The 22,859-nt window shown below is 41.3% G+C and overlaps 1 protein-coding gene across 1 annotated transcript in view; it reads left to right on the top strand.

Moving 5' to 3' along the window:
* Nucleotides 1–2,749: 2,749 nt before the first annotated feature.
* The window catches only part of ABCA13 (ATP binding cassette subfamily A member 13), a 208,376-nt gene continuing 188,266 nt past the window's right edge, over nucleotides 2,750–22,859 (top strand). The window contains exons 1-6 of the mRNA XM_076330301.1: nucleotides 2,750–2,818; nucleotides 10,562–10,655; nucleotides 12,442–12,565; nucleotides 13,474–13,484; nucleotides 21,384–21,527; nucleotides 22,403–22,431. Of these exons, the coding sequence (XP_076186416.1) occupies nucleotides 2,750–2,818; nucleotides 10,562–10,655; nucleotides 12,442–12,565; nucleotides 13,474–13,484; nucleotides 21,384–21,527; nucleotides 22,403–22,431 (471 nt within the window). The remainder of the gene's footprint in view (nucleotides 2,819–10,561; nucleotides 10,656–12,441; nucleotides 12,566–13,473; nucleotides 13,485–21,383; nucleotides 21,528–22,402; nucleotides 22,432–22,859) is intronic.

Raw genomic sequence — 22,859 nt, 5'->3', positions numbered from 1 at the left:
AAAAGCTGTTTAGCATTAAAAAAGAGAATGCAACATTTGTCAGTATGTAATTATATAGAGCATAATAAATTAATCACATCACACAGTCGGATGAGCAGAGATTTTGCAGAATTACTTGTTCAAAATAATTTGGCAAATGGTTCATGTGAGCTGTTTTAGCTTACATACTTACAGTCAGGAACTGTCTTCCGTATCAGTTGCTTTGATAAATAACTGCTTGTAATTCATTATGCTGACTGATTAGTTTACCATTTCCTACAAATCACACACACTATAGATTCTGCTCCCCAGCTTTCCAAAATGGCTGTGTGAACCCATACATATATTCACAATATCCAATAATTGACAAATATTTGTTTAAAAATGCATACTTTAACTGTGCACAGAATTTTCATCTCAGCTATCTCAGAATTTTGCCTTTGGTCCTACTGAGCAAAATTACTGTACGTACTCTGAAGCAGCAGGGATTTTAGCATTCCTTGACTAAAAGCAGAAACATCCCTGGCAAATGCCAGCCAGCTGTGAAGTGGAGCTCCTTGGTGAGGTCATGTTCTTCCTTGTCGGTTGTTTGTCCAGCTTCACTTTGCCACCATAGGGCATGCCAGGGGAGAGCCCCAGAGCGGGAGGATGATGGGAGAGGTGAGATGCGGGGGACATGTGGCTCTGCTGCACAGCACGGGGGCTGCTCTTCAGCACTGGAGGAAGCAGAAAGATGGTAACGTGCTGACCGCTGGAGGTGCGTGCTTTGCCAGTACCACGACGACGGAGGAGTGGAGTGGGAAATAGGGGTTAATGGAAGAACAGAAGATGGGCTCAACAGACCCACCTTCATACATAACTTAATTAATCCTGCCTTAGAGGTGCAAACTTGCTTAACATCATTCGGGTAAACACTGAACTGCTTAGCTTTTTAGTATGTCCTGAGGACTTTCTATTTAAAGCTAAATGATTACTTCAGTAATTTTTTCAGTCTCGGAGCAGAGAAAATAAAAGGAAATCCCACCGTATTTGAGGAATAAAGGCGTTCAAGTACTCATATTCTGCCATGGCTGCATCTGTGATTTCTGCTTTGCTGGGGGGCAATTTTTACCAGTATGTAAAAATTTATGAATTCATGACATGTAATCTGTTTTTCTCTCCACTCCTTGAACTCATGGAAAATGTAAAAATTAAAACAGAAATTTACACCATTTAAAATACGAAGTTTTTAACAGATTAATCAGTCAGTTTAACATGAAGTGGAGTAACTGAGCTTCACAACATGCTCTGGAGGGCCAAAACCTGCTGCTGGGTGACCCAAATCCAAAGCTTGGGAAAGGAAAGCTCAGGCACTGGACATAAGACACCAGCTGAACCTCATCCCATGGAAACTGGCAGAGCTCAGTGGACCTACAGATGCGCAGTTGCTCATTGCAGAAGTATCAGACTTATTAATTTTTTAGATTGCTGCCTTAGCTCAAGTATAGTGGAAGTCGAATTCCTTACTGGTGACTTCTGTATCCAAAAAGTTTTTACATTTCTGGGGATTTTACTCTTAATGTGGAAAAATAGCTGTGAATGTTAAGATGCCTCTTTCATTCAATAGTAATACATTTTGCAGGAAGTGTAATGATGCAATTGACTCAGCAATAATGAGAAATAAAGAGTATTTGTTCAGGCACCGCACTGTCCTAATGTGTGATTCATGATTCAGGTTATAGGTGATTTGAATCACCTTCTATAATGGCTGTGTTTTGTGTCTCCATTGACCATAGAGAGAGCTTTTAGGTATCAGATTCTATCTTAGGCAATTCATTTGGGTAGAACAAAACATACAGAAAGATTTCTCCTCTGCTCAAGGAGGCATTTCTGATTGGTAGGGCAGTCATGCTCACCCCTCAGTAAGACCGCACAGCTCTGCACCGCCAGACACCTGCTGTGTCTCCAGGTGGCCCTGCTGCCACAGGTATGCGTAGGGTCCCCTCCTGCAGATCCTCCGCACAGCTCCAGGAATTGCCCTCCCTCCTCTTTGCCGAAGGAAGTGCTGGAAGACTGAGTTTCATCCTGGGTGGCATGTGGCAAGTAATTAACACAGTTTTCTGACTCGTCAGAATATTTCACCTTTATGTAGGGAATATATACTGAAAAAGGAGAATGAAATGTCAAACACACACCCTTTATAAGATAAAATTAAACAGTCATAAGATGATGCAATGGGACCACCACAGTGCTAGATGTGTATTTATGAGGGTGTTCTAGAAGTATACAGACATTTACAGGGCTATGTGGTTAAACAGTGTACTTATTTTCCTGCTATTCTTTTTTTTCAAAAATCTAAGCATATGCTTGCAAAATGACATTAACACTGCAGTGACAGAAAGTCACCAAACTCTGGAAAAAGACAAATGTGTGTTACATATTCTTTTTTCTTGTTGTTTGCATTCATTTTTCTTCCAGAAAGGTAGAAACAAGTGCAGAATATATACTGTGGAGTAAAGCACCCTGAAGGCATTTATACAGACCCATCCCCTTACTGTTCATTGCACTGTGAAGCAAATGGAAAGATGAGATTCCTCAACGAATGCAAAACAAGAGGCAGAAACATAATCTCATCTTTCCTCAGCAAGCAGGCAAATCTCTTGCGCCATTCTCTAGTGCTGGAATTAATCAGCTTCTGAATAATATGTTCAGACTGCTTGGTGAGATGATTCTGAGTTAGAAAGTCCTCGAGAAGCCACTCTGCAAGTGGATGAAGGAAAGAAAGGACGATATGGGGCATGCTGTACACCAGTTCAAGGCTCTATTTTGGAAGAATTGGCTCTGCCGTGTGAGGCAACCGGTGAGTTTTTGGAAATGATAAAAAAAGGAATATTTAAAATCTTCTTTTAATATCTGTTGGAAAGAGTATATCTATCGATTTTCCCTTTTCACTGCAGATTGTTAGGTTGCACTGCAGGTTGCACAGGCTGGCTGCAAGTGGTTCTTGTCTTGCCTTTGGTCTCCTAATTGTTGAAAACACAAGTGGAGAACAACAGTGTGTATTAATTCTAAAATGGCTGAATACAGCAGTGCTCCCCAATTTGCAAATGAGATAGGAAATCTCATAAAAGTTTTGAAAAGCCACAGCTTATCTTTTAATTATCTTTATATACTACCAGTTCTTGTAGCAGTGGCGAGGATGAAAATCAATTTTCTTCACATTACAGGTACTCATTGGTAATGTAAGAAAGCTTGCACAATTGTGATCAAAATCTAGATATGGGGAATGCAAGGATTGTATATTAAAATTGTATATACTTCTAAATTTCCTTTCTTATCCACTCTACAAAGCCTAACTTAACCTTTCAAATTCCAATATGCAGAATGTGGCAGCTACTTCAACAGCAGTCAAAATTAAAATAATACTCAAATATGAGATGAGATGTCATTGTTTGCTTTTACTGTGATTGACAGGATTTTTTAAATTTAAGATAGAAGGAAGTGAATTTTCTCAAGTGAGATAACATTTTTGTGGGAAAAAAATGTCACTTCAATTAATAGCTTCTCACTGATTTCCCTTGTCTGTGATGATCTGGGGATTTGCAATGAGGCAAGTTGGCTGCTTCGGATAAGATTACCTCAATTAAATAAACACACAGCTTTTCATTTCAGAAATATTTCACTTAAATAAAATTGTGATTTAGAGAGAGAATTTCTTCTCCAAATGATTTCAAGTGATGTTTTTTAATACGAAAGACATTTTTGGGGGAGGGATACTGTTGGTTATATTACTCTCCATTCCTAAATACTTCTGTGTGCTCCCTGTTCCTTGTACTTCAATCGGTGTGCATTAAGTGGCTTCTCAGTATCTCCTGTTCTCCCCCGTGCTGATCTATTTCTCTTGCTCTGTCTAGTTTTCCCTCATATATTTTTGAAGGACAAAATCTTCATTCATTTAAGTTTTAAGTTTGCCTAATTGGTGGCTTTACTGAATAGAGAGCTCACTGAGATGCAGACTTCCCCAAACCAGGAATTACAATAAATGACCCAAAGCGAACTTAATTCTGCCTGTTCAGAGCCAGGAGCTGCCCTGGGGAATTTGCAAAACCTCCTTACGTGCTCATTGTGCGAACACTGAGCCATGACGGCGCTCCATCTGCAGTTACTCAAGGAGAAATCTAGGTGGATCGTCCACCTGTGCAAAGGACAGGTCAGACCCCTGTGAATCTGGAGAGAAGCATCTCCTGAAAGATCTGATGTGCTTCAGCTCTGTATTATATTGTGTAGATCTATCTGTAGAAGAAATTGTCTTCTCATGGTAATTTATCAGCAGTTAGGGCTAGAAGACAAGTGTGGTCTGTTGAACTAACAATGTGTCATGAGTGTCATGTGGCATTAGTTGATATCACACAGTGAAGAGGCTGTGAAAGATTTAAGTGTTCTGTAAAGAGTAGGTGTTTTGACTGAAACAGACAGGCATCAGCACCTCTTATTAACATGGTTCGAAAGCAGCACAGGATAATATGTATGTTTGGACATCAGCTGGAGTTTGAAATTGCAGTTTTGTAGAAGATACCTTCTCATTTCTGTTTTCAGAAGCTTTTGCTTCCGAAGTACAGATTCTGGAAGCTCAGGAGATACATACTACCAGGCAACTGTATTACTTAAGTTTTCTATCACTGCATTTCTTAACTATTGTTTATATAGTATTTATTACCATCCAAATTTGCAGCTAGGTAAAGGATGAAATGATACCCAAATTCTCTTGTTCTGATACCATAATTTAGAGGAGAATTGGAATTATAATCATGTTGTGAAATGCTTGGAGTGTGTAGTTGTTAATACAGCTATTAGGAGAAAAGAGAAACATAGCCTATCCTGAAACTACACCTTTTTTAAAAAGTTGCTATTATTAATCATTTTCATTTTGGATTAACAAGCATGAGAGAAAATGCTGGTATAACTGTCGCTCTTCATCTGCCCCTACACTGTCATCTTTGCCCTGCTTCTGTCCTTTACAGTTCACACTCCTTTCTTCCACACTTTAAAAGATATAAACATCCCTAAAAGTTGCTTACTGCTGAGTGCCCTCTGTTTTGCACATGTATGTTTTTGCATCAGTGCAAAAAAATAAAAATAAAACAAAATAACAGTGAACGGTTACAAAGTTGTCTGCTTTTATCAGCCAGGTCCTAAAGCTCCATCACCAAATTCACCATTCTTCCCAGGCACAATCCACTAGAATGGCATGAACTCTCAGACCCCAGTTCCCCTCAGTGCCTGGGCGAAGCAGCTGCGCAAGGGTTGCCATCTTTCGAATGCCCTTTCTTTGGACCCTCTTCTGTTGGTGCCTTTCCTATTTGAACATGAGTATGCCTTATACAGCAGTATTACTTCCCACCTTTACCAGGAATAACTTGCTCAGTAAGATCAATTTTGCTTTGCTTAATGTTTGCAGCATGCTGATGGTTCATTGAGTCCTCCAACCTATTTCCACTTCAGCCCAACCTGTTGTTTCCTTTGCAGCTGCCTTCTCAGTTCTTGTACTTACCCCAAATTCTGCTGTTATCACATGCTCTGCAGGAGCCAGCTGAGTGGGGTTTGCTTTATTTGCCTGAAAAAATCATTAGCTTACCAAAGGACAGGACTGCTAAGGGCTGTTTTGGGGGTTGGGAAAAAAAAAAAACAACTCTTTCAGACTCCCTCACGTCCAAGCATCAGCTGCATGGTTGCTGCTGTTGCTCCCCAGGCAGTGGTTGAGATGGTAGTAAAGACAGCTGGAGCAGACTACGGCAATGTGGACGATGGGATTACTTCTTAATATTCCTCGGTTCCCTGCAATTGCTATTATCAACATCCATACTCATGGTACTCTAACAAAGAAAGGCATAAGCATGTTAGACTGAGAAGTCTACCTCTGATAAGCTATTAATGCATACTGAAATTCTGGAGGTAAATGGAAAATGGGGTAATTATTTGTTTTCCTAAACCCTTCTAAACAACAGAAGTTATTCTAATAGGCCTATACTTTCTTGGCTCACTGGTATTCTCCAGTCGCGAATTTTATATATTTATAAAACCTTGAATTTTATAGATTCACCAAAATTATTGCTATTTACCCTATTCTTTAGGTGCAATGAGGTTTCTTAGGTGAACGGCAACAACCAAGGAGAACGCAGCCCAGAATGAGAGCAACAATGTTTACAGCTCTTATCATTTCATTAGGTGCCTTTCTCCCCCCAGTGCCAATGCTAGTGCATTGTGCAATGTTCATTTTGATCCCTAGGTTTGTGGAAAAAAAAAATAGAGAATTTGCCCATTTTAAAAAATACTGCTGTTGTATTTTTGTATTTTAAGAATCTTTGGCTCATTTGTCCCAGTTTTGGAACAATAACCCTTCTCTGCATGCCAGATTTTTGGATATACTGACTAAGCAAATTAATTTTGGAAGAGCTTAAACCAGAGGACAGTTCTCAACTGCAACTCTTCTGTACCTGGCATACCCTACTATGTTACAGCCTGTGTGACTTTTCTAGTCACAGAGCATTCTCTTGTATTTCTAGCCAGATGACACTCAGTTATACCTATAAATGGATTATTTCTTCCCCGTTCCCTGTTTTGCTTTCTACGCACCATCTGATAATCCAGCAGCAATTCTCAGTGGGTCAAATTCTTAAAGTTCAAAATTTTTCTAAAATATAATTGCAGACAAAAGAGCCCAGGAACAGGCCAAAACCAGTTAACTAAAGTCCACCTGAAATAAATGAACTTCCTTGGCTGCATCCATGGAAATCTACAGGAAGAATACCACTCAGAGTTTTAGGCCAAGTGATATATCACACCCCACAAAAGTTGCAAGAGTGGGCCTCTGGTGACCTGCTATGGTGTACCAAAGGGAGTGCCAATGGAGAAAGTCCAATTAATTTCATAGCTGTCTTAAATATGAATGACTGGTCCTTAATGCAGCCTAATAGGGGAAATGGTAAGAAAAAAGAAGGTCCAGAATGAGGGTATTTCTGTATTTGTTTGGATGAACTAATCTAGATTTTGAAGTCAGAAGCTTGGCTTATTCTGAATTGATGGGAAATTTGTTTCTCCATTAGTAGGGTTTTGTTTTGTCTCAGTTAATGGGAAACACTATGTTGTCTGCTTTTCTGTTGTGGTAAGCAAGTAGAATCTTTCAGATACCATAACTCCTATAAAGCTGTTTGTACAAGCTCAGAAGCCTTCCATAGTGGTAGTAACATGCTCTTCCTCAATTTTAGTGATAAGGTAGTGTGATATTTTTGATCCTAGGTCTACTTCTCCAGAGACATTTCATAAAATCTGTTCTGTCCCTCTGGGAAGGCCCTTGTAATGATTAAAAGTCTTCAAGTCTATCCCTTCTCTGCTTTGTAGCACAAATAAATCCCTCTTACCAACGCATTTAATCCCCTGCATTTTTTGCTTGAAACCTTACTAATTACAAATAACGTGTTAGATTTCCTTGACCAAAGAGGTACTCTCACCAATAAGCATCCTAGTGACATGCTGCTCCAAATTCACGTCTTTTTTAGTAAGGCCTAGATTTAGCTCTATACAATAAGACTAGCTTTTTTACTAACAGTTGAAAGCTATTGAGCCAACCGCACGTTCAATTTATTTATTTATGTTTGATCTGCTTGCAAGAGGTAAACGAAGTCCTTAATAACAGTCCAGCGCAGCAGGACAGATAGAGAACAGAACAACAGGCTTGAAATCAGATGGCTTTGGTTAGTCCACAAGTTCCTCAGAGATGGTGCCCATGATGCAGAATTCCAAGTGGCTTCTCCGCGGACCCTGGCTGCTCTCACTGGATGTGAGCACGGCCTGCAGGTTAGCTTCCTGGCTTGATCGTAGGCCTGTCTCATCATTGCAGGCTCACCTGGAGATCCAGACTCTCAGTTGAACCTGGCTGCCACTGCCCAGCCTGCTTGCCTTGCTGGGGTACTGCAGGACAGGCCCTGTCTGACAAGGACCCTGCTGGCCTGGCATCCCCTTTGGCTCCCTGCCCTTTAGGGAGTAGCTGGCTGGTGCTGTGCCCTGACTGCTAGCTTAGGTTGCTTTGAGTCCTGAGGTGTGCACCAGGGAGCCTAGCCTGTGGCTGTCCAGGGCCTTCCCCCTATAACCCCTCCTGATCTCTGGTCTCCCACAGCCCTGACCCCCTGCCTGGGCTTCTTGTGGGACCTTCCCCCAGCACTGGCCTGGGGGGGGCAGTGGTGGTGGTGTGTGTCTCCAGGGGCATTCTTGACCCTTTCCAGCCCCTCATGGGCAGCCTGGTGACACCTCCTCCAAGTCTCTTCTGCAGTGTCCCTTTCCTCATCTGCTGTACCTGGCTCCACCCCCCCCCCAAAAAAAATAGCCCACTGATACCCTACAGCAATGGCACAACTCCACAGCAAGGCCCCTCCGATACCAGATGGGAGGTATGCTGGTGAACATGCCAAGGAGGGGAGGCTGCTGCCAGGGCACTGCTGAGCCTTAATGGCCCTGACCAGCCTCACCTGGGGCTCCACCTGGGCCCAGGGCTCAGCTGTAATGGGGCTTCTGGGCCCTCAGTTCCTGCCTGGGTGAAGTCAGAGGAGCACCGCTCGCCAGCTCAGCTCTTGTGCTTGGCCACCGTCTTTCTGGCTTGACTGTGGTCCTGCCTGTCACGCCCCACCTGCGGGAAGGGGAGAGTGACTAAGATCCGCAAATCCCCTCGGTGTGGATTAAGGTGAAATAACACTCAAGGTCCAAAAACAAACTCCAACTTTAATGGCACAAACACTTCTATAAGCATCAACCCTCTATGTCTTAATATATAAGACAAGCTAAGCGGCTTTGTGGTGAGTTGACGTAGGCCTTGTATTACTTAACAACATCAAAAACGGAGAGCAAGAAGGAGAAGGAGGAGAGAGAAAGAGAGAGAGCTGAGCAGCAGGAGAGAGGTAGAGAGAGACAAAGAAATCACCAGTCCTGAATCCAGCGTCGGACCTGCCAACGGGGGGTGTCGGTGTGGAGAGTGTCCCCCGGGGGCTCACGTGCGCCCCTATTTATTGGCTCCAGCCCAAGGTTTCTAGAGTCTTCTCTCACCCCAGCTCCAGGAGTGGTTGAGACATTAGTCAGTCAAGGAGAGTGACACCGGGCCCCTCCCCGTGGCTGGCTTCCGGAGCTTTTCCTGGGGCATTGTCTGTGCTTACAGCACAGACACGTGGGCCTCGTCCCTTACACTGCCTCATCACCGTGACTTTGCATGAGGATCAGGACTCCTGGTTGAAGCTGGCTGTGATGGCTGGGCCTGCCCTGCTCACCTCATGGGGCCCTGTGGGATGGGTCCCCAGCTGGCGAGGCCCCTGCCCTGCTGGGACATGTTACCATGCATGGAAGCACCAGGCCTTGCTTTTTTTTTTGGTTGGGTCCCATTGGGTTTGGAGTATGTTCAGTTTAGATAAATGGCAATTTCCCTAAATTTCAGGAAGCCTTTAGTTCCTTGCCTTGTGTTCAGCAGAGCAGGCCTTTTCCACAGGGAAGGCTCTGCCATTGGATTTTGTTCTTAAGCATTACGTTACTTTTCTCAGGTATTTTTCTAACATACCCGAGTTTAGGAATCACTTCCTCAGTGGGATTTAATTCAACTCTAACAGTTTAGAAATAAAAATCCTCAATATACTTTAGAGAAGTTAATAGCCTCTAATGGGAGATCTTTAGTGTGTTTCTTTGTAATGTCTACTACATTTCTGTTACTGAGTTTGGTATTCACACTTTCCTAGCACTTTTATCAGTGAATCCAGAAGTCTTTTGAAGGCTGGCTGAATGGCAGTTTCTTCATTTTTGCAGCTGAAAATTGAGACAATGTTGTTTTGGTTTTTTTTTCTCCGTTCAATCTGTTTCGGGGTTTGCATCCTCTCTGCGGAGCCTCAAGCACATGCTGTGTACATGCAATTTGCTCAGAGGAGACGTGCTCAAAATCTGCGAGTCCCGCAGTGCATCACCTTGGGTGCCTTTTCATTGTGGCCCTGGAAATGGGAAGGCAGGGAAATGAGAAGCGTGGTGGTGGGCAGCCTCAGGCCCATTAGCTTGGTCTCACAACGCCCTGCTGCTGGAGGTGACGAAGGCAGCTTTTGGAGAGAGGCGACTGCAGGTGAAAGAAAGGGTGTAATGGCAGCAGTCAGGGAGCCAGGGAAGGACAAGGAGGTATGCCACCGGGCAGAGTTCAGGACAGCAGGCTTCAGGGGAACATGAGGAGTTGCAGCAAGGTGCAGAATGCTGCTGGCTTCTTAGGAGGATCAGGTATGGGAAAGGTGGACGTCACAGTCGTCATGTCAGAGTCACTGTGTTGACCAGAGGGAAATATCTACAAACACTATAAACAGAAGAAGTGAAAACTTTTGTACTCTGAAAGCAGTGCATTCGGCAAAGTTATAAGGATTTTAAATAGAAGTCTTAATTACTAATTTGCTTTTAATGATCTTATTTTCCCTTAAGTAGTTGTAGAGGGGATATTTAATGTTTTTTTTTTTATTGAAAGATATATGAATTTTAATTATTTGTTCCCAAATCATGTTTTCTATAGTACTGACGATGTTTTGATTTCCCTTTTCAGGTCTTGTCTCTCACTGAAATACTATGGCCATGTGTGCTTTTCTTGATTCTGGCTGCAATCCGCTTCCAGGAGCCCCCAAAATACAAGGAAAACTGTATGTTTTATTTCACCTGTGTTCTATTTTGTTTGCCTCTGCTTGTAGAAGTATTTAGGAAATATTAAAGATATCTTAGAAAGGGGGACTTAAATGTAGTGGAGTCAATGGAAAGAATTCTACAGTGGGATTCAGTCTTGTCTAGCTGTGGATCTGAGCAAGTCATATTTAGGTGGGAAAGAAATACGAAGTTTAAGGTCTGATTTGTCAGACCAGTTTTAGACATCTACTTTGGAGTAAGGTGGATTACTCGGGTTTTAGTTGTACTTATTTCTTCCCATTGAGTAATGGAGTTTAGATGACTGGCTCAGAGGTAGATAATTATGCAGTAGATATTAACAGTTAGACAAGATGAATCTTACCCCTACCCACTTCCTGGGATTTAGAATGAACATTTTGTAAATAATAAATTCTTCCACTTCCATCAACACTTCAAAACTTGTTATGACTACCTCCACCTTATAAAGTTATTTTTGCTTTTATCTTGTCAAAGGTTAACTTCATTGAGAAAAGAATGACTTGTGGTATTATAGTCTATTCAGTTTATTATTCTGTTATTCACAGATGTCAGTAAGCTGGGGATAAACCAGCTTTAGCCACATTAGAAACCAATTTGGTAAAACAATTATAGATCTGTAGAGTGAAACATCTGGAGAGAATCTAGCCTGCACTATATACATTTACTTTAGACTAGCTCTAGTCTGGACCCAAGGATGCAATACATGCTAATGGTTTGAATACATGAAGTGTGCTCTTGGAGTACATCTTCTGCTTTGTTTTAGCAGAAAGGGATCCAGTGTATGTGCTCAGAGAGCTTTCTACAATGTGAACTGGAGTGTGCTAAGTAAAAATAACTCATCTGCAAATGGCACTGGTCATTCACAACTCAAAATTCATTATTTTATACATCAGCTACAGTTCCTGAGGAATGAAGGATGATTTGACTAACAGCACAATTTCTAATGGTACATGTCTCAAAGATATTGGCACCTGAATTTAAATAAAATTAGGATTTTTAAGTATCATGTACATGTAGTAAATTCCCTATTTGTGCATCTTTCAATTCTGAATATTCAGTCAGACTGCTAGCCCAAATGCTAGCTTTCTTATCTCTTTCTCATTTTGTTCCCTTAATTTTGATGTAATGGTTGCCAAAAGAAGGTTATTCAGAGGAAGAGGGGAATGACCTTTCAAGTATTTCTCAATTTTAGCTGTTTTAAACAGGTAAGTGAAGTTAAATAGGAACCTTATAGCTTATTCCTTATGTTTCAAAATAAGCAAAAAGTTGCTTTATATTTTGAAGTTTGAATTCTCAGAACTGTGGAGAGATGTGGATAAATTCCAGAGACATGGAAAATTTGCTGTTTAGATAGTCTTGATGGATGTACATTCAGACATTGCTGAATACCAGTTCCTTCATCTCATGAAAGCCTGGGAGAAAAGAGGAAGTACTATTTTGTGAAGAAGTCTATATTATAATCTAGGTCACAAGTCATTTTAGGCAGAGAGCCTAGAAAGCATATGATGTTGCAATGGCGTTACTACCATGAAAATCAGCTTTTCAAAGATCGCTCTCAAATGTTATACCCTGTTGTCACAGTCTGACACAGAAGTTATTAATTTTCTGTGGTGAATTAGTTGTTCTTAAATGGGACACCTGCCATCGATACAACTTCATTGTTTGCAGGCGACAAAGCCACTTTCTAGGAGAAGGGAACACAGTGTGATGGTACAGGTTTGTAACTGCAATGTCACTGGTTTTAATTCTGCCTCTGCTTGGTTTTAGGTTACTTAGAAGCTCGGGATTTACCAAGTCGGGGCCTTTATCCTTTCATGCGGACGCTTTTCTGTAATGTTGGTTCAAGATGCAAGAATACTAGTTACACAACACAGAAAAACAACTGCTTACGGTAAGTTATACGAATTTGACAGAGCTGTTGGTATCACAGTGCATCTTTTTCTACAGCAAAGGTTCTTACTGTCTTGTAGACAGGTAGAACAGGAGCTTTGTTACTCTGTGCTAAACGTTGCCTTCAGTGTCCTTATGAATGCAAAAGATGTAGGGCCTTAGTCATGCCTCCTCCTAATTTTTGTTTGCCTTTCTTGGGCATTTCATTCTGTTATTAGATGCTGAAAACTGTTTTAGGGGAAAATTGGAGAGGTACCTTGTGATATTCTTGCCCTTCACTGCTGCCATGTGAGACCATACTTTTATCCTTCACTAGAAAGTCTTTTATTACAAGAGGGTGAGATTGAGCAACAAAAAGTATATCATACATGGATTTAAACTTTGAATAGTTTGGAAGCATACATGGTGGGAGAAATAAACACAGAAAAGCAAAACAAAGATCACTCTCAAGGAAGACCCACAAAGAGCCAAAAAGGAGTAGCAGAAGCTCTGTAAAAAAAAGAACTTGAAAAAGTAGTTTGTAAGACGGCCTTGTCACAGGATGCCAGAATGCAGAAAGAAAAAAGATGAACTTGAATTTAGGCTTTTTCTTTAAGAAATGTAGTAATTTCATCTACTTCAAAATGTTGAAAAGCATTGAGATTCAAAGACACTTATGCAAATTGGCTGAAGGATGTAGTCATAAGAAACCTTTCAAAATATATAACAATAAAGTCAAATTAAGGTGAGCTAATCAGAATATATGTGTGTATATATATGTATGCTTATTCTTAGAAAATTGAGAATATCTACCAAAAAAAATCTTAGAGGTTTGAGCCAGGTAAGTGTGTAAGAGCATCAGGTTTTTATGGTTTATTATTGTAGAAGTTTATAGGTAGCAACAAATTCAGCATGCAGCAAGTTGGAAAGCTTCAGTATCAGTAATAGGCCATAATACTTACCGTTTGATCTAGACAGTCTGTTCTAGTTATTTGTACATGTAGAGAGCTGTTGATTGAGCATAAGACCATGCAAAATAAATCTTGTTTATGGGCAAACACCTTCTACATAAAGCAATAATTTGTGAGTGGAATTGAAATCTTAACAGTTTAAGCCAAGCATCATTATTAGTCCAGATCTAGTATTACACAAAATACTTACATACAGAAATAACAGTATTACAGTAATATCCCTAAACAAAAATTCTCCTCATAATAATAATACAGTTAAAATTGTTACACAACCACTTAGTTTCTACTCCTTTCCCTGGGGTTATGCTCACCTTTCCACTTGCTCCTCTGGGTCATAAGGTCAGTGGCTGCAGTCTGGTGGTGGTGGGGTTGTTATGGCAAATCATGATCTGGAGCCCTTTACCTGGAGAAATGTGGTTTGATGGCTTTTCACTCTAGGGTGCACTTGGGGTCACTTATGTTTGATAATGTGGTTTTATACCTTGCTTGTTCTCCATTGGTCTGTATCTCTATCATATATCTGAATTTATATGGTACATCTGAATGTATGTGGTATCTTTTACATATGTTAGGTACCTGTTCTTTTTTCTTGATACTTATAAATTGGCTTTGTCTGGCTATAATTCTGCATTTTAACTGACCACTGGTGAGTTTTTTATAGCCATGGGGTCCTCAGTGCCAGCCTGTGCCCCATCTCTTATCATCCCAGGCCTGTACTCCAGTACAGTGCATCCTGTGTCCCCACTTCTCAAGGCCTCTACTATTATGCTGGGCCTGTGTTCCTCTGCACTGCTTTGCTATGGTAATCATAAATATCTCATTTTGTACTGAATGATCACTTGTTGCTACTATCTGTATAAAACTGGTGGTATTATACAATGACAAGTGAAAGTAAAGCAAATAGCCATCTGGCCAGAAAAAAAAAAAAGGTTAAAACTAAATCAAGTCAAAACCAAAACTGCAGGCACATTAAGACAAGTTCAGACAAAGCAAAGGTGGCAAGCCTTTGTGCCATGGTCTTGCAAACTCAGTACAAAGCCTGTAGCCTGTTACTTGCAGTGGCAATACTACACTATTGGGTTATAGACTTACAATGGCTGTTGGCCTTTTAAAAAATTTTTTCCTAAAAGGATAGTTTTTATTTATATCACTAGTCCAGATGCCATCTAAGTGTGTTAAACCTCTAGAAACTATGAACTATATTGACTACTCTGCATGATTTTTTACACTGCTTTGACTGAACTGCCCAAATTATGTTTCAGCTCAAAAGAAAAGCAGGAAAGAATTTCCTGGAGGCAGTCTTAGACCTACTTAAGAATTGGGGAAATTATTCAGTGGCTTTCAATTTTTCAACTGAAAAATAAAATGCATGCATGTATGCATATTTATACACTCAATAGGCTACACTGAGCCGCATATAGCCTAGGTAAGGAAAAGGGGTGAAAAGGTAGGATGAAGTTCATTCTGAGGTCAGTCTATTCCAGCAGGTCCATCAGTATAAATTAAATCAACCTCAGGGCTGCTCTGACTTATGCTGGCTGCCGACAGCCTTAGGAATACAGACTGTCAGCTTGATCAGCCAAACATAACTGAATCCTACAATGTTCCTGTGTTGACTGGAGAGGAGGGGTGGCACAGGAACAGTAATACCAATTATCTTCCCTTTGGGGATTTGTACCAAACCATAGGTGGTTCTTTATAATAATTTTCAGGGACATTTTTGCATCAACAATGCTGTGTTTATTAAGGGTAAATCAAAGACTGTGCATAGTTTGCATGGACACAACCCATTTGTTTTCACAGTATGTACCACATCGGTGCTATCAGTTTGAAATATAGTTGTTGCCTTTTGGACAAAGTAATTCTATGACTTCTGTTGGAACCTCCGCTATGAAAGCCATAAACGACCCAAATAACTATTTGTCAGTGAGCAGCCTGAGCAGGGCTGCTCCATGAGGGGGGCTGAGCCAGGGGTTTAAGTCATCCTGTTGCAGGCTATGCCCTCACAGATGTGGCACCGTCCCCCCAGGCAACAGGCTCCATTGACAGCCTCTGACATGGTGAGAAGATGAGCCAGGTGAAGGCTACAACTACCTCATCAACTTTGATTTGCAGAAAAATCTGCCACCTCCTCTGATGCCTCGGAAAGCATCCATTTTTCAACAGCTCCGAGGCTTTGCTCCTTGCTCCTCTCTTCAGCCACTGCAAAAGCTGCTGGCTTGCAGCTCTTTGATGCGATTCCCTAGCCTGTTACACCCAGCATTATTGCAGAGGAGTAAGGAAATATTTAGGAGGTATATTTAGGAGCTCCCATGGCAAAGGACATTTTTCTCTGCTCTTTCCAGAATGTTCCACTCCCCACCTCATCTTAATGGAGCACAGAGTAAAACTGAGAGCATGCAAGTAAGATAAAAACTATGCAGCTGTGTCCTATGGCCTTACACCCACACCCACAAATGAGAGTGCCTGTGCATGGAAACATAATGTCTTCCCAGTACTCTTAATTCCACTGCAAACCTTGCAGAATGTGGTGGGATTTGCCCTTGCAGCTCAGACTCCTAGATCTATGTTTGTTAGACTTCTCAAACCTAAAAGAAAATTAAGCTTAGGTTTTCTCAAACTTAGAACTACAAAGATCACGAAAACAAGACTCTAAAATGTTATTTCTAAGCACATTAGTTTATTTCTCTTTATTTAGCTACAAGTAGTAGCAGCCTGAGCCACCTCACCCTGTAGGTGTGTTGGAGCCCCAGGTCTGTCTCTGGCATCTTCTCCTGGATGGACCCCTCAGTCCCAGATGGTAGCTCTGTCTCCTTTGGCACCTGACTGGACTCCTGGGCTCATCCCACTGTGTTGGGGCTGTCGCTGGAGCCTGTGACCCACCCCTGGCTCTGCCTGCTGGCTAGGATCCTGGGGGATGGTGCCCCACCGGTGAGGGCATGGCCTCCTCCAGGGTCGCCTCAGCTCCTAGCTTCGCCCCCCTCCTGGAGCAGCCCCATTCACACCAGTCCTTTTCTTGTTACTGATTTTATTGGTACCTGGTTCTCCGTGGTTCTCCAGTGGAGTAGTGTCAGAAGAGCTCATGTACAAGAGCAGGTGTGGAAAAACAAAATCAAGGAAGGTCTAAGCAACAAAGATAGCACTTGCATAAGAATTGCTTAGAGGGTCAAGTTTTTCTTTAATGATGTGTATCTTCAAATGAAAAAAGAAATAATTCTGCAGGATAGCTGTACATCTGCAGCAACTTATTGGAATAGTAACCCTATGTGGCCTGGGCCAGATTTTGTAGTCTTATGCTATGTAGTTGGAAAACAGAAACCAAAGCAATTTTCATGATCTTGCTTATAGATTGTCGGAGAGTTGGGGAGAAAAGGAATTTTAAACATGAGTTTTCTCCATTTTATAGCCAATTAAGAACAACACTTTTCTGTTCTTTATATTTTTTGGTCTATTGCATTTTAGAAGGGTTATAATAGCATGCAACATGCAGGGGAAAGATCTTTCCTTTTTGTGACAGACATGCAGTAAGCTCTTGTCCAGCATGTGTATTGATGTTGATGGAGATACCATGTCTCCAGGCTGTCCTGAGATGGTGCAGAACAGGAGCCAGCACAGCTGGGGCTTTGCAATTTTAGAGAGAAATTTTTAATGTGGTGACAGGGGTGAGGTTGAGACAAGAGTTTGCTGAGAGGCTTATGAAAATCACCAGTCTAAATGGCATTGCACATCATAGCTGAGATCTCAGATGAGCTCTGAAATATTCTTATTGTCATCTGGAGTAACTGGGTAATTTGGACAGAGTTAGCATTTCTGAGTCATGACTTTAGGAAATGCCAATTGCTTTTACATGCTGAAAGAGATGCAGAGTCTTTTTGCTCTTTTGCAGTGTTTTGTCGTGGTCAAAACTTGTATAAATGTATATCTTTAGTTTGATTTCTGTCCTCATGCAAGTATTTCTGGAAATGCACAATTAAGGGAAGAGTTACCATAGATGATAATGAAATGGTGTGTATATATATGGACATGTTCTCCTAACACCCCAGCTCTAATTCTGTATATCCTGTCCTACAAGTTACTGCCTTCCTCCTTTTGTCCTTTTTGTCATCCCTTGCTTCTCCTCTTCATTGTTCCTAGCAACTGCTGCTGTTGACTTCCTTTACACATACATAAGTAAGTTAGTGTCATCTTCTGCCTCAGAAAGCACACACTGAAGGCTCTTTGGGAGAGTAGCAGTACAACAATTAAGTATTTTTGTTGGCACAATGTCTGAAAATTGTTTGTCTTGACTGTCCCTGCAGCTGGTTTTGAAGTCTAGTTTCTTATCTTTTTGGCAAGATGGTGACATCTTCCTGCAATTTTGTGTAACTTGTGCTGAATTAAGAAACTAGTAGTATCTTGCAGCAGTCTTATTAGAAGATAAATATGGTCCCCAATTACCATGTTGAAAATATATAATATCCTTTAAAACTTAGCACGGACATTCAGCAAATGGAACCTCTGTAATATTTTAATCTGTTTCATAAAACTGAGCCTGATAACTAGTATCATGCCCGTTGCCATTTCCTCTTCCAAAGGAGGTTGCACTCAGCTCCAAGAGTAGCCAGAGGAAGGGCTGTGGCAATGATGGCAAAAGAGGGGCACGAGTGGCAGCTGGCTGACATCGCTCCTGCCCTGGAAATCCCCATAAAGCTAATAGTTCAGAAACAGCATGTCCGAACTGCTGCTCTCGTTCTGCTGAGAGGCTTGTGCTTGGGAGTGTGGTGTTTCTATGAGTTTTTCAGGTTGCACTTGCTGCCTTCTCTTCTGTAATAGCTGGGCCTTATGCCTGGTTTTTGGCCCTTCTTCCATACCCTAAATATCTACACTCCCCTACTGTTTCCCAGCTTCCCTTCCAGTTTCACCATCAACTTGTTTTTCCCCGCACTTCTCCCTGGAGCTCTTCAGAGCCACCACGCTCCAAATGCTGCCAGCTATTTTCTTTAATGTTTCTAGTCTGTGTATCTTCCCCAGTGCCCCCCCACCCCGTGTACTCCATGGGACCCCTCGCAGGACCCTCAGGCCCGGACACACTGAAGGGACAGCCCAGCTGAGCTTGCTGTCCTGCTTGGGCAAGGGTCAGAGCAGAAGGGCTAAGCAGGCTGCTGCTGCTGCCTCGCACAGCACCCAGGGCAGCATGACCTGAAGCCTTTTGACCAACTTCTTAGTTCAAAGGAAGCTTTACAGCCACCAGTGAAACATTTTGAAGCTAAGTGATGAAGAGCAGACAGCATTTTTCCTCGCTCAAACTGGGGGCTGGGGGAGTTCAGTTTTCCTCTTGTTTGAAAAGCTATTGCTAAACAGACCCTGCTTATCTATTACATTTGCTACTTACCTGCTCTGAGAACTGCTCGCTGCTCTGCTTGTGCAGTGTGAGGCTGAATGGTTTCTGGGCTGGGATTAGTCACACGAGATTTAGATTAACAGAAGTGATTAATATTCACATAATTCAGCCTGTGTTATTGGGTGTGTTTCTGCTATATATCAAACAGATGGCTATAGAACATAAAATTAGATTCCAAGAGGGTTTTTTTGTTCCCCTGCTCTTTATCAACACAAGCTTTGCAGATCCAAGGTGCAGCAGAGTCAGCGATGGGGGTAGAGGAGAGGGAGTTACTAATTCCACCATCACAGTCATCTGTGCAACCTGCTGCTCGCAGGGAGTCTGGGCAGCACCAGCAGCCCTGGTGCCAGTGTTGAGCCCAGCCATATACTCCCATGTGAGTAAACATGTCCTTTTTCCCCAATGCATTATTGTTTGCAATGCTTCTAAACTAGGGAGATTTGTACGTGGGGATGCAAGGCTTATGTCTAGTTTGGAGGGAAAACAACATGGGTTGAAATACTGCCTTTGTGCTCCATTTCTCTGAATACTTGTGATCATTTTAAGTGACCTTCTTTTGTGAGTTTAGTTGTCAATTTTAAGTTCAGCATGTATTTTGAAAAAAAAAAAAATCTGTATTGGGGTTTTTTTTTTAAGTTCTGACTGGATTTGTATTTTAACCAATGTGGTTGTTACTATTCTGGTCAAGTGCTGGCCACTTGTTCGTGCTCAAAAAGCAGAGTGCTAGAAAGTTTTCAGTATGTAGTTAGTGTTCCTGTTCTTCTTTGCCAAACACCAGTGTTTCTAGCTGTCTGAAATTTCAGGCAGCAAGTGTGTTAGTAATACTGGAATTTATGTGGTAGTTTTCAAAAGCAATAGTTAAAGTGCAGCTATTAATCACCCTAAAAGCTGCCCTCTGAACAACAGAAACCTGCTTTTTAAAACTTTATTTAAAAGCAAAAAAAATGTGGTGAGGAATTGTTCTGCCTTTAGTCCATTAAAGTTTGAGGCTGGTGAAAGAGTTTTCCAAAATCCTACTGGCTGTCAGCCAAGTTGGAATCGAAATAAACTGCACTGAGACAATCAAGAACTTGTTTTAAGATTAAATTTTCTTTTCATCCCTTAGTCTAAAGTTGCAGGCAGCTCTGCGGGTGTCTGAACAAATGAGCATCAGGGAGGGCGAGAAAGAGAAATGAGAGAATCAGAAAGCAGTGGCTGATGTTTTTTGCTTCGGTTTGTGAATCTCTCTCATTAGGTTTTTCTTCACCAGTAAGTAAGAATTGTGCTGAAAACTAGTATTTACATACAAGTTTGACAAGAAAGGAATGTAACTCTATGATGTTTTTGTAAGTGGGGCTTATGTGACAGTTAACTGTGCTTCTAATGAAAGATAGCAATATTTTTGCTACACAGGATTTCACCCTAAGATAATTTGAACTTCCAATAAGATAAAACAGAATTCAACTGCCTAGTAAAAGACTATTATTCCTAGCTAAATATGATTATTCCATTGTTTATGGTGCCTTGGGAGAGTCTAAGTTATTTTGCCTTGTATAGGGATGCTTAAATGACTTTTTGACTTCTGATTTCATCTTGAAAGTATTGTTAGAAAATTGTTGTGCTATTGATTAGCCACCAGATGGTGGTATGATAGAGATAATAGAGATAACATGTACCAGGGGTTTAGCTGTAAGCTAAAATCAGGGGAAAGCCAGTAATGATAGTAGGATACTATTTTTATAGGTTGTTGCATGTATTTGAAAAAACAAGCTGTCATATCCCAAATACAAACCTTATAGGTTTTTTGAACAACAGATACTTCTTGTGTGTTGAGTCAGCATAAGGCAAAAATAGGTAGCCAGAGACACCATTCTTCTCTCTTTTCAAGTAGAAGGGTACCTTGAGGAGCACATCATCTGGAATCGGCATATGTTTTTTAGTATGGATGTTTTTTTGTTAAGGTGGTGGAATTGTTATCATAGTTCTGTTGCTTAGTAAACTAACTAAAGAGGAAGCACCAACTTTCTTCCGGGCCCAGAAAGAGGGACTTACCTGTATTTCATCTGGTGCCATTGACCAACTTACCTGTTCTGGTTGCAGCGTGTTGCCTTAGATGCAATAGGAAAGCCTGAACTTCAGGGTGCAGGCCATCAAAGAACCATCACCTGGACTCATGATAAACCAGGGGAGAAAAGTTGAGTGTGTTCAGCAACATCAAAGACTTCTTTGGATGTGTCTGTCTTTGGCTGCTGCCAGAATTGGGTTACTGGCATAGGTGAGCTGCTCCAGCTCAGCAATTTTTCATTGCCCACTTTCCTGAGGGTTTGAGACTCCATGCTGCAACTTGCACACTAATGAACTGAACTAAATAAAAGTTGTGTAAATGCATAATACTTTAAAAAAAAAAAAATCAGAATACTGCTGTGAGTATATACACATTTTTCAGCTACTTGCTTCCAGTTTGTAATTACCTCCCCTGTCCCATTTCTTTCTGTGAAAAAGTACTTCAGGCATCCAAAGTGGTCCAGAGAGATTCACAGGACCTGATCTAGACTTCATGAAAGAGATAGAAGAACTTGCAAGGGGATTTATTGAGACCACAGAGAAAACCATGGCTTTAGAAAAGCTATGGGAGGAAAACTCAAAGTTTTCAGGTAAGCTGTGATCTTTCTAACAATGAGTTGCTTTGTCTGTCAGGTAGTGATAACCATCAAACAAAGGAATGCTCTTATCTTAAAAATAAAATGAACAAACTAAAATTTTAGCTATTCTGAAAAAAACCACTTTTATGATTATGATTACTGTGGCCATCATAAAATTATCAGCAAAACAGCTTTGTAAAACTGTGCCCTTCTTTTACTACTTGATAGTTAACAAAATACTGTGAGGGTAAAGGTTTAAAGGTAAGGATTAATAATCTGAGTACATGGTTACTTGGTCTAACATGCATTCAAAAGTAACTTATCAGGATTTAAGTCTTTCTCCTCAGGTTTTTCTGTTGTACTAGAGAGTATAGGGATGGAAAGCCTCAGCAGCTCACACCTGGTGACCTTTAGGCAAACAAGTCAGTCTTGCACTGAAAGAGTGAGACTGGAAAGACCAAGTTCTGATGCTCCTGCTCTGTTCCCACCCATGCTGCGCAGCCTTGCTGCTGTAGCAGGTGGGCATTTAAGACCTACTACTACCCTGTCTTTCTGGCTGAGTGTTCAAGCAGAAAGATTTAGGTGAAAGTGTCATTTTCATGTCTGGCTGTCTGGGAGCTAGTACGTTCATCTAGTGCTGATGTGATGATTTTGCCTTTCTGAAAAGCGAATGGTAAGCAATTTCTTTTAAATTGTTTTTGTGATAATAGTAAAGGTATTGGAAAACAGAAAAACAAGTAGATCACTATCTTTCTAGGGTATTAGTTGTTTCACATGCCTTTACTCCTGTAGAAATGCCCTTTGTGTACTACTTGCTATTGCTTATAAAACTGATTTTTCTGAAGTTAATAATGCCTCTCTGTAAAGGAAAATATTTGCTTTTGCAGGGCTCCATAACATCACCGCTTTTCTTACTGTAAGTATTTTTACAGTCTATTTCCAAATTACAGTTCTGGATTTTGAGGCATCTTTATTATAATGGTTAGAAATTTATATCCTGTCAAGTTTTAGTAAACTATGTTTAAAAAAAATTGGTATGCTGTTGAAGGAAAAAATTATGTCTTGTAAATTTGATAGAGGTTCACTGGTTTCTAGATTACTGATTTAAACCAGTCTAGGTGTATTTGGCTTGCATGGCAAGGTTTTGGCAGCAGGGGGGCTACAGGGGTGGCTTCTGTGAGAAGCTGCTTAGAAGCTTCCCCCATGTCCGATAGAGCCAATGCCAGCCGGCTCCAAAAGGGACCCACCACTGGCCAAGGCTGAGCCCATCAGCGACGGTGGTAGCACCCCTGTGCTAACATATTTAAGAAGGGGGAAAAAACTTGCGCAACTGCAGCTGGAGAG

The sequence above is a fragment of the Aptenodytes patagonicus genome, chromosome 2 (assembly GCF_965638725.1).
Source record: "Aptenodytes patagonicus chromosome 2, bAptPat1.pri.cur, whole genome shotgun sequence".
NCBI classification, from domain to species: domain Eukaryota; kingdom Metazoa; phylum Chordata; class Aves; order Sphenisciformes; family Spheniscidae; genus Aptenodytes; species Aptenodytes patagonicus.
Note: the sequence above shows the minus strand (reverse complement) of the source record. Positions and strands in the feature narration are given on the sequence as shown.